The sequence below is a fragment of the Cydia pomonella genome, chromosome 18 (assembly GCF_033807575.1).
Source record: "Cydia pomonella isolate Wapato2018A chromosome 18, ilCydPomo1, whole genome shotgun sequence".
NCBI lineage: Eukaryota > Metazoa > Arthropoda > Insecta > Lepidoptera > Tortricidae > Cydia > Cydia pomonella.
The window spans coordinates 10,833,272-10,845,665 of record NC_084720.1 but is presented as its reverse complement, the minus strand read 5'-3'; the positions used below and the strand labels follow the sequence as shown (position 1 = coordinate 10,845,665).

Sequence of the window (12,394 nt, the reverse complement as noted above, 5' to 3'; positions counted from 1 at the left end):
ATTATTATTAATAATATTTCCTCATCTATAGTTGCTGAAAAATGGTAACTGATATACACTAGATCTATAAAGCATGAGAGGTCCAGGACTGGCCTCTTTCTCAGTTAACTACAAAGTTGGCTGGCTATGGCATTACAATCTAGTTAATAAGTAATAAAAGGGAAACAAATGTATTTTGTTTTATTTGCAGATTTTGCAGGGTGATGGTGGTCAGTTGACTGGTATATTGGATATAGGACTATTTGACATCAATTTGAAATCATTAAATAATAATTACGAACATTACGTTCTCAGCGTAGGTGAATTTGACGAAAGAATATTTTTAGGTAAGAAATAATTTGTTTAACATTATTTACGTTACTGATTAGGCGGGTCCACACTCGCCCAGCCGAGGAAAATGCGCGCACCGCCTCGGCCGAGGCACGTCTACACTGGCCGGTTTGTGCGTGAGGAAATTGCCTCGCGCGTATGCTCGTTCTGTGTGGACCCGCCTATTGGAAAGAATTCCGTCTGAATAGCTAGCTAGATATAAAAGTTTGTAAAATTAAACTCTGGCACAGGGATCTTGGCAGTAGAAAAAGGCGAAAATTTGAATGTCGCGCCTTTTTCTTCTGACAAGTTGAGTGTGTTTCAGTATATCCTCATTGTTGTAACCTTTATGTATTAATTTAAAAAATATACCTAAAACTGTTATTGTTATGCCAATATAAATGTCAGTTTGGTTTGTGCTTTCATCTCAACATGTCTGAATATTTTAATTCAATTTTGGCTTGTTTAACGGAATACAATGATGGTAAAATTATATAAACAAAACTGGTAAATTATTAGTTAGTTGTAGGTATACATTTTTTAATCCAACTTACATCATTACAGGAGAACACGCCAATGAACAAATTGGTACGAAAAATAAAGTATCCGGTGATGAGATATCTGAAGTTATTGCTACATTTGGACCGGTAAGATTTTTTGTCTTGCTACATATGGTTTAGAATTCAATTTAGCTTGTTCACTCGTTTTTATATATGGATGCTTGTACAGTCACGTCTGAAAACATCGACACGATCGAAGTGCCAAAAATATGTATACACGACCTTATGGACCATATATTAGGGTAGTGTGTACATATTTTGAGCACTTTGTCCGTATAGATATTTTCAGACGTGACCGTACCTTGCAGTGGTTCATATAGGGAGCGTGCATGGACTGTTGGAGGCAGCACAGGAGCTGTCAGATTTTTAGCGCGAGGCGTAAATGTGATGTTTATTGTTCCGATGTAGCCCACAAGATGGCAGAACCTACTATGCACAAGAAAACACGTGGCGTGTAAATGTGCATGTTTATGGTTCCGATTCAGGCCACAAGATGGCAGACCCTCCAACGCGCACGGTCTCTATAGGATGACATTGATGTAGCTTTATATTTTTTTACCTTGCAGTGGTTTATATAGGATGACATTGATGTAGCTTTATATTTTACTTATGTCTGTTGCTAGTCGTCTGGTAAACGGACGAATAAAATAGTTGCTAGTCGTGTGGTAAATGGACAATAGTCAATGTTTAACAGTTTTACCTTGCCTTCGTTGAGTAATACGTGAACACATCTCATGCCGTCACAAGGAACGATTTCATCCTTTGTTAATGTACTTAATGTAGCAACTTTCACAAGTTTCCCACTTAGGTTTCTAGGCTTGAGTGGGACGAAAAAGCAAGCCTGGTTGCAAGGCGGCAATAAGGACTAGTTTACCCTCTGGGTTGGAAGGTCAGATGGCAGTCGCTTTCGTGAAAACTAGTGCCTACGCTAATTCTAGGGATTAGTTCCTAAGCGGACCCCAGGCTCCCTGAGCCGTGGCAAAAAAAAACCGGTACAACGCGAAGAAGATCATTAGTTACATAGGTTTTCTAACCATTCGCTTAATTTGTGATGTAATGTAAATCAATATCTTACAATAAGATATGTCGGTTACTGTTTTGGTCACAGTTCACCGAACACACTCCTCCTCGCTTCGCTCGTCGTCGCACCTATCTAGGCTCTGTTAAAAGACACTCTTCTGTAATTGTAAACAAATGAAATATAGTGTGGAATTTGGCGTTTAGCGGACTACTAATTTATTTGACACGTTCGTTTAGCAGACTACTAGACACTCAATTTTCTTACAAACTAACCCTAGCATGGTCCTTTGTTTTTTGGGCCATTCTTGTCTTTTAAATGCTGATCTGGTGATTACTTTTATGATATATTTATTATTATTATTCCTTTATTTCTCTTTGTTCTTAGGGTTATGTTTTTTACAATATGGATATAAAAGTAAAATATAAAAATACATTAAAAAATACTATACAAAACACATATAAACACATTGTAAAAAACTTAACCTAGTGTGCCGCCAGCAGCGGGGCAGGGCCCAAGCTGCCGGTGGTCAAGGCTGCAGAGAGAGGAACCGCCGGACTATCCGCGCCGTGGCCAAGATCACCGCCTTCTGTATCTGACCCTTGATCCAACCACCTAGCGAGAGTCCTCAAGGTGTTGGTCGAGACTCTTCGCTATGAGACCGTTCGCTGAAACGACTATTGGGACAATGATCGTCGAATCAACATCCCACATGGCGGTTATCTCGTGAGCCAAGTCTAGGTACTTGCTGGACTTGTCCTTCTCGGCTTTCACAAGATTCTCATCATGGGGGATGGTGATATCGACGAGCACGGCCCGGCGTTGCGATCGATCTATTATCACGATATCAGGCTTATTGGCTACAATAGTCCTGTCAGTGATAATAGATCGATCCCAATAGAGCGTGGCACGACCATTTTCGAGAACTGGCGCAGGTGAGTACTTGTAGTACGGTACTTCGCGGTCCACAAGGCGGTATAGAAGAGCAAGTTGCTGGTGAATAATTCTGGCTACGAGATTATGTCTGTGCAAGTACTCGCCGTTAGCAAGATGAGAACAACCGGAAATGATATGCCTGAGTGACTCTCCGGGACGGCGGCATGCCCGACAAATGTCGACCGTACCGTCCTTCAGGATATATTTCCGATAGTTGTTCGTCATCATAACTTCGTCCGCAATTGCACAGGCAAAACCCTCGGTTTCTCCGAAGAGGTCCCCGAATCGTAACCAGTTCACCGACGCGAGCAGGTCCACGTCAGGTCCCGTGAGGGCCTTGTAGAACCGCCCGTGTAGCACCTTACTCTCCCATGCCGCTTTGCGATCCGCAGTACTTAGTACCACAGGTTTGCGCCAGTTCTCGTTTGCCAAGGAGAGCGGCGTGAGGTTCCTGTCTACTGCCACCACGTCACGATGCATCCCACACTCGTTGTTAAGGAAATAATTCCTGAGATTGCACACCTCGCGGTTGTGGAGATCTTTGGCGTTTAGGAAGCCTCGACCTCCACACTTCCGTGGGATGTACAATCTCATAACAGACGAGCGTGGGTGTAGCATACGGTGCATAGTATTATTATTTGTCTGTCTTACCATATCTCGGGACCATGGGGTCCCGGACCTTTGGGAGGCATGCGTGGAGCCGAAGCCAACAGCGCAGAGGCCCTTTAAGACAAATTAATCTAAAAGCAAGGGATACACGTGGCGGATACCATCCCCGAGCGCACAACATGATACATCCGGAGATGGTCCCCGCCAGGTGCAAAGACTATTGCAGTGCAGCACTTTTGTGCTGCGATGGGATCTAAGGTCATAAGGCTATTGATTTGAAAGTTGGATGGACTGGATAATGGGCTATAGGAGGAGACTAACGGACACCTGCCGTGACAATCAGTCTCGGAATTGTTTAAGACAGGTGGTGACTCGCCAACTCATTGAGTGGGCCCCACAACGGCCGCACGCACAGTGCGACAATAGGGCAACACTTTGGAGCGGCTGTGAGGTTGTCGAGAGGTGAGTCTGCGGCAGTCAGATCCCGGTAATCCGTTCAGCAGGCCGCCGGCGTTATGACATTTTACACTTCCAACCTGGAGCATAGGTCCCGCTCTTGCGACTCCACTCTGGCCGGCCGGTGAAGGCAAGCGCAGAGGCGAGGGTCAAATAAAAGGACCCTCTGGAATAGGGGTTATTATTAAGAAATAAGCAGTCTTACAAAACAGATTTATTTTATTTTATTTTATTTAAATATGAAACAAAGGGTCATACAAAAAATATTATTACAGTTTCTTATCTTAATCTAGACCTATAGTTTCCATGTTTGTTAAACATATCTTTATATAGAAGCACGAAAAGTACCTATCTACGTTTAGGTTCAGCTAAATAGTAAGAGGTTACACAGAATTTGAGAAATCAGATTTACAAAACACTCAGTGAAAAGCACAAAGTAAAACACGTTCTACGTTTATAACAACTTTTGAATAAGTATGAAGTATCGACAAACATGACATAATAATACTTATTATATACGCGTTAAGATTTATATGCTACTAGTCTTGAATACTGTTTTCAATGAACTTATGGTACAATTAAATATGTCTACATTTTTTACAATGTTATGATCATTATAGAGGGCACATGCTCGTTTAATAAACATATTTTTAGAATAGTTAGTTCTACTACATGGAATGGATAGTTCTACTACAGATAAGTATATGAAGTAACATCTTTCTAGTTAGACCTATAGTTTCCTATATGTAAATAAAAACTTATTACTATAAGTATAAATTACATGCATATGTATGTGTGACCGAATATGTAATGAGATCTTAATTTAGCTATTCAGATATTTTTATTTTAATGAAAAGTAAACTAATTTCTTAAACAATCTTAATGAGCTGCTAAATATGTCTACGTTTTGGCACTTTCCATTGTACAACCTACATGTGCGTTTAATGTATGAGTGCTGCGCATGTTTAGTTCTGCTGCCTTTGATACTAAAAAACATTTTGTTACAACAACTACGTTCCGTTCTACGGGGCATGCTTAAATCTATATTTTGCAAAAGTTCAGGGGCATCTACTAAATTATTGAAAATTTTATAAGAAAATTAAATCAGTACAGGAGCGTCTTAAGGAAATAGATTGAAGATTATATCTGGCTAAGGAGGAGGTGTAACTTTCGTAATTTCAACCTGTTCGAAATTCAAGAGCCTTTATGAATATTTTTTGTAATCTTTCTATTCTGTTACTGTGTACATATTGACAGGGGTTCCATACTACAGAAGCAAATTCTAAGCGACTTCTGACATAACTATTATAAAGTAACTTATACGTCAGGAGTCTTCGAAAGGGTCTTGCAACGCGAAGAATAAAGTCTAACTGTTTATATGCTTTATTTAGCATATTATCGATATGAAAATTAAAGGTTAAATTTGTGTCCATTATTACTCCCAGATCGCGTATACTATCTCGCCGAGTTAAAGTACCCCCACATAGGGTATAATTGTATAATATGGGCTGTTTTTTTCGTGTGATTGTGATTACGGAACATTTGTCATTATTTAAAAAGAGGTTATTCTGAGCACAGTAATCCTCAAAATTCTTCAGATCTTCTTGCAAATCAGAACAGTCAGTGTGCGTTTTAATAACTCGGTAAATTTTGGTATCATCTGCATAAAGAAGGGCTCTCGAGTTGGACAAACACTCAGTAATATCATTTATGTACAAGATGAATAACAACGGGCCCAAATGTGATCCCTGTGGGACGCCTGACGTGGTCTGTTTGAAGACAGATGAAAAACCTCCCAATACTACCGCTTGTGATTTGTTCTCTACGTATGATTTAACCCACCGGAAAAGGTCACCATGCATACCAAGGTTCCATAGTTTTAATAAGAGCGTATTATAAGAAATTTTATCACACGCCTTTGCGAAATCTGTATACACTGCATCGACCTGATATTTATTGTCCATGGCATGACGATATTTGATGATATTTTATGTAAGTCATAAAATTTAAGTAGAAGTGTAAATTATCAGAATAAATGAATATAACTATCTATTGCAGAGCGGGAAGGCGTGTCCCGACACACCGTTAACAGGGCGAGGGTACCTGGGCCGGCGGGCACCGTTGACGCCGGTGTCCGAGGCCACTAACAGCATCGCGCGCCTCGCCAACTACCTGCGCCACACCAAGCCGGAGCCGAGCCACCACATGACCCGGCTGTTTGCGTGAGTAACTGCCGGACCCGACGCGGGCAGTGGGCCGGCGGGCGCCGCTGACGCCGGTGTCCGAGGCCACCAACAGCATCGCGCGCCTCGCCAACTACCTGCGCCATACCAAGCCGGCGCCGAGCCACCACATGACCCGGCTGTTCGCGTGAGTAACTGCCGGACCCGACGCGGGCAGTGGGCCGGCGGGCGCCGCTGACGCCGGTGTCCGAGGCCACCAACAGCATCGCGCGCCTCGCCAACTACCTGCGCCACACCAAGCCGGCGCCGAGCCACCACATGACCCGGCTGTTTGCGTGAGTAACTGCCGGACCCGACGCGGGCAGTGGGCCGACGGGCGCCGCTGACGCCGGTGTCCGAGGCCACCAACAGCATCGCGCGCCTCGCCAACTACCTGCGCCACACCAAGCCGGCGCCGAGCCACCACATGACCCGGCTGTTTGCGTGAGTAACTGCCGGACCCGACGCGGGCAGTGGGCCGGCGGGCGCCGCTGACGCCGGTGTCCGAGGCCACCAACAGCATCGCGCGCCTCGCCAACTACCTGCGCCACACCAAGCCGGCGCCGAGCCACCACATGACCCGGCTGTTTGCGTGAGTAACTGCCGGACCCGACGCGGGCAGTGGGCCGGCGGGCGCCGCTGACGCCGGTGTCCGAGGCCACCAACAGCATCGCGCGCCTCGCCAACTACCTGCGCCACACCAAGCCGGCGCCGAGCCACCACATGACCCGGCTGTTTGCGTGAGTAACTGCCGGACCCGACGCGGGCAGTGGGCCGGCGGGCGCCGCTGACGCCGGTGTCCGAGGCCACCAACAGCATCGCGCGCCTCGCCAACTACCTGCGCCACACCAAGCCGGCGCCGAGCCACCACATGACCCGGCTGTTTGCGTGAGTAACTGCCGGACCCGACGCGGGCAGTGGGCCGGCGGGCGCCGCTGACGCCGGTGTCCGAGGCCACCAACAGCATCGCGCGCCTCGCCAACTACCTGCGCCACACCAAGCCGGCGCCGAGCCACCACATGACCCGGCTGTTTGCGTGAGTAACTGCCGGACCCGACGCGGACAGTGGGCCGGCGGGCGCCGCTGACGCCGGTGTCCGAGGCCACCAACAGCATCGCGCGCCTCGCCAACTACCTGCGCCACACCAAGCCGGCGCCGACCCACCACATGACCCGGCTGTTGGCGTAAGTAACTCCTGGACCCGACGCAAGTACTGGGCCGGCTGGCGCTGATGACGCCGGTGGCGGACGACGCTTTTCATTTTTGGCCCAAAATGATTGTGTTAGTTATTCAGGGAGTCCAGCGGCAGATTAAGATTTCAAAATTTGATTTAAAAAAACTAAAACTTTCAAACCAAAACTCTTATGAGAAGATGAATGCGGATTTCATATTAATAACATTAGTTTTAATATTAACCTCTAACATAATCCTATCCTTCAGTGAACGTGGTGTATCCGAAGAGGTGATAAACACAAGCATCATCCAGCCATGCAATCGCTGGATGGAGCAGTTCTCCAACGCGCTCCGAGAGACCAATTGCAGTGCGGAGACCATCACGTTCCGCTGCAACATGGTCACGTGTCTCTACTACAAAGTCTTCGAGCACATCATCCGGGAAGAGCATAGGAAGAAACCACACATTTCGCTGCAGGTGGGTGTAGTTAATTAGTCATCAAAGATTTTCGGAATACCCCCAAACGCCTTGAAAACGACTCACACCTGCAATCGTTAGATGAGGTCTCTGACGCGCTCCGAGAGACCAACTGCAGCGCGGAGACCATCACGTTCCGCTGCAACATGGTCACGTGTCTCTACTACTAGGTCTTCGAGTACATCAACAGGGAAGAGCATAAGAAAAAACCTCATATTTCGCTATTGTTCATTCTTTCTACATGGCATCTTACAATCCAAAATAGACATTTCGAAAAACTGTTAACCACCAGATTAAGCAAGAAACCAAATGGCCTTAGATACGTTAAAAGAAATATAAACATCTCATCTGTTATTCGTTTGCGATAATAAATAAATGATACATACTACTTCACATTGACACATTGCAATCCTAGATTAACCGATTTTTAATTTTAAAATCTATGCCACCATGGACTGGACCAACTTTTTGATACGGATAAGCTAATATTGCAGTTAGATTATATATAAAATAAGCTTTCATTTGATATAATATACGATTAAATAACAAAAAAAAGTTTTAAAAAAAATGTTTGTTTATTGTCCGTACGCAATTTAACTAAGGCACCTATTTGCAGTGTGTCGATGTGAAAATTACCTTTCATTTATTTCTGCTATCAGTTCTTCAACTAGGAGCTAACTACCTACGTTAAATATTATGCGATGCTCCAATATAGGCACTAATTTTGCGGAAGCAACTACATAGATCATGTCAGTCCCTCTCAGAAATTTCACTTGACCATTAAAATAATTTTTAAGAAAAAAAAACCGACTTCAATGAAGGAGACCGGTGAAAGAAAGATTACTGTTGATTTTGGATTTCATACAATGATATTTATTTTGAACTTTTGAAAAAAAACCTAATTTACCTAACAAACATAACGAAGACGATAAATTGCCAAGCGGGAACTATGCGTCGTTGAAGAGTTCCATTCTGATCAGCATCAGCAGTTCCACTTCATCAACTGTCACTTTTTAAAATGTAAATGCTTGACTTGTTGATGAAAATAACAAAAAACACTATATGTATGCCTTTCACATTTGACGAGTTCCCTCAATTCCTCATGAATCCGATCATCAGAACTGAGTTTTCACAAAAACGGGACCAATCTGTATGTATATAAATTCAATCAAAAAAATATATTTTTAAAATCGGTTCAGAAATGACGGAGTTATGAAGTAACAAACATAAAATATTAGTGCACTTAGGAAGCTGCTCGGGATTTATGAAGGATATGCGGTCGCCCATGGCCTCAGGTATAATGTACAGAGCGAGTTCCTAATATTTAAACCAAAGGGGTACCCCCGTGGGTACAGTTCCACCAGTGTACCTGTACGGAACGGAACTTAAACGAACCTCGCAGTTCAAATACCTGGGTCACTGGGTGACTGAAGACCTGTCAGACGGCGTGGATATAGAGAGAGCGAGGAGATCCATGGCCGTTCGCTGTATTATGCTCGCCCGCAGGTTTGCACGATGTTCGAAACAGGTTAAGGCCACTCTTTTTAAGGCAGTAGTCAGAGTTTCTACACGTGCAGCCTGTGGGTGAGATATTCTATTAGCACCCTTAATACACTAAGGGTACAATACAACAACGCATTTAGGATGCTGATGGGGCTACCGCGCTACTGCAGTGCTGCAGGTATGTTCACGGAGTCCAGGACAGATGGCTTTCACACCATTATGCGTAAACGTGCGGCATCCCTGATGTGACCCGTGTGCGCCAGCTCCAACAGCCTCCTACGCGTGGTGGCCAGCAGGCTAGATTGTCCGTTCCAGCAACACTGGATGAAATTACATGTCCGGTGACAGCGGGCAATCTAAATAGACTGCGCATTTTAAGATTGAAAATTATTTTTAGTTTTTGCTTTAATACTAACATTATTTTTATTTCATTTATTGTTTTGTTACATTGTTACTAACCAAGATATGGATACCTAATGTGTCTGAAATAAAGCTTACAATTCAATTCAAATAAAAAAAAACATACAACTAAATTGAGAACCTCCTCCTTTTTAACCGACTTCAAGATTTCAAAAAGAGGAGGTTATCAATTTGGTTGGTATTTTTTTTTTAATAAAAATGATTTTTTTGATTGAATCTATATATATGTATACAGATTGGTCCCGTTTTTGTCAAAACTCAGTTCTGATGATGGGATCCATGAGGAATCGAGGGAACTCTTCAAATGAGAAGAGCATACATATACTTAGTGATTTTTATATTTTCATCAACAAGTCAAGCATTTACATTTAAAAAGTGACATTTGATGAAGTGGAACTGCTGATGATGATCAGAATGGAACTCTTCAACGACGCATAGTTCCCGTTTGGCGATTTGTCCTTTTTAAGACGAATCTTTGTCGAAATTTTAGCAGGCTTTCAGAGACGGGAGCGCCCATGTGACACTCCTAGTTACAAACGTCCAAAGGCTGCGATTGCCACTAAAGTGACGAGGTATAAAAATATGTGTATTTTTGAAATTCTATAACATGATTCATTTATCAATCAAGAAAATTTGCATTGCGAACCTCCTACGGACGTATATTAATAATAATTATAATATGTCACAGCGATACGATACCGATCTGTCAGTATCAAAAGTGACATTTAGTTAACCAAAAACATCACGTTTGACACTGACAGATCTGTATCGTATCATTGCGACATCTTATAGGCAATGTTCGAATATGTGTGAGGGCACTCGGTATTGGTTCGTGATATGCATATGTTATGTGGCCTTTTTAGAATCCTCTTGGTGAGCAGTTAGTTCTCGGGTCACGAGATCGACCTAATGATGAACTTCTAAGAAGTGCGAAGGAACTCGGTGTTGGTTTGTGATAGGCATGTGTTGTGTGGCCTTTTTTAGAATCCTCTTGGTGAGCAGTTAGGTCTCGGGTTGGTTTGTGATATGTATATATTGTGAGAAAATTATAGTTTTGAATATTGATTTCACGTTAAAAAAAACTGATTTATTGTTTTACATCTTTTTATAATAAAATGTATGTATGATCACGATTTTCATTATAACAGCAATTATTAGCGAGAGAAATGCAAATAAACGAGTTATATCTGTAAATTATAATTTCATGACTAAAATTTAAAAAAATTGTATTATCACCCTCTTTTTGGCGCATTTAGAAATGCTTGTTCAGTAAATGCTTGAAAATGGAAGTTTTTCTAGTATATTATCAATAACAAATTTCAATTTCATACATATTTTCTGGGACCCTTATTATTTTATGTTTAAAATCTTATCCCATTTACATGCAAAGTAATTATTTTTGATACATTTTTAATCATAATCATAATCATAATCTTTATTGTTTGTGAGAAATGGGTTGTTAAAGTACTTAATTAAACATTATATTGTTTTAATTTTAGTAAATTTTCTGTAGTTTTATTGATAACAATTTTACCACAATATATTAACACGATAAATTACGGTATCACTGGTTACAGTACCACTTCCCGTAATGAATATGTCCCATCCCTCCGCATACGCATACACGTGACAGCGCGCCATGTTTGGAACGACCAGGGCGGCTACCGGGAAAATCGAAATTCGTCAATTGCGGGCATTTTTCTCTGTCACTCTAATTACGTTTTAGTGAGAGTAAAAGAGAAAGATCCCCGCAATTTGCGAATTTCTGTTTTCGCGGTAGGCCCTCAGTTGCAATGCCGTGAGCACCCGTCCCGCACCTCACTTTTTGGTGATTCGCGTCGCGAACAAAATGGCCGATATTAGGCTTCTATAGGCGGTTTTCTGTAGTGCAGTGACAAACCTCCTTTTCTACATAATGAGGCGTAGGACGCTGTCTTTTTAATTTAATTGTATGAAATCCAAAATCAACAATAATCTTTCATTCTCTGGCCTCCCTCATTGAAGTCGGTTTTTTCTTAAAAATTATGAAATCTTGAAGTCGGTTAATAAAAGTACTAATGTTCCACCACCACTTTTGACCAATTATCAGGTAATGACTGCGATCTGTAATCTATTAAATCAAGCAATATCTGGCCCGAGAGGCCAGTATTACCAATGAGTGAGTATTATTACTTAATACATATTATCAATAATCCATATGTATTCGCGGACAGCTGCTGGTGACGCAGCAGGCGTACCAGCTGTCCCTGTTCGCGTGCTGCGCGGAGGTGGTGCTGCACGCGTACGGCGCGCACTCGCTGCGCTTCCCGCGCGTGCTGCGCGTGTTCCAGCTCAGCGCCTTCCACTTTTACAAGATCATCGAGCTCGTCGTGCAGGCCGCCAAGGACAACCTCAGTCGTGACCTCGTCAAGCATCTCAACGCGGTCAGTGCATACCGTTATTACTGTCCGACAATCATCAATTTTAATTTAATGCGGATAGTGCATTATCACCTAAATGTTCTCGTTTTGATTACGAGATAGTAGTTGAGCTACAAAAGTGCATACCCACTTTATGAAATAATTCTATTCGTGAAGTGGGTACGCACTTTTAAAGCTATGTGTACAAATCGAACTTACATTTCTTGCAATTTAATTTTTTAGAAACTGAATAATTACAGTCAGCGTATGACAGTATGTGTTATTTCTCGGAACATTTCCTCTATAGTATT

At 42.8% G+C, this 12,394-nt stretch overlaps 1 protein-coding gene across 1 annotated transcript in view; it reads left to right on the top strand.

The window, feature by feature from the left end:
* The window catches only part of LOC133527412 (retinoblastoma-like protein 1), a 38,710-nt gene that overhangs the window by 3,763 nt on the left and 22,553 nt on the right, over nucleotides 1–12,394 (top strand). The window contains exons 6-10 of the mRNA XM_061864415.1: nucleotides 191–326; nucleotides 874–956; nucleotides 5,947–6,110; nucleotides 7,551–7,761; nucleotides 11,898–12,107. Of these exons, the coding sequence (XP_061720399.1) occupies nucleotides 191–326; nucleotides 874–956; nucleotides 5,947–6,110; nucleotides 7,551–7,761; nucleotides 11,898–12,107 (804 nt within the window). The remainder of the gene's footprint in view (nucleotides 1–190; nucleotides 327–873; nucleotides 957–5,946; nucleotides 6,111–7,550; nucleotides 7,762–11,897; nucleotides 12,108–12,394) is intronic.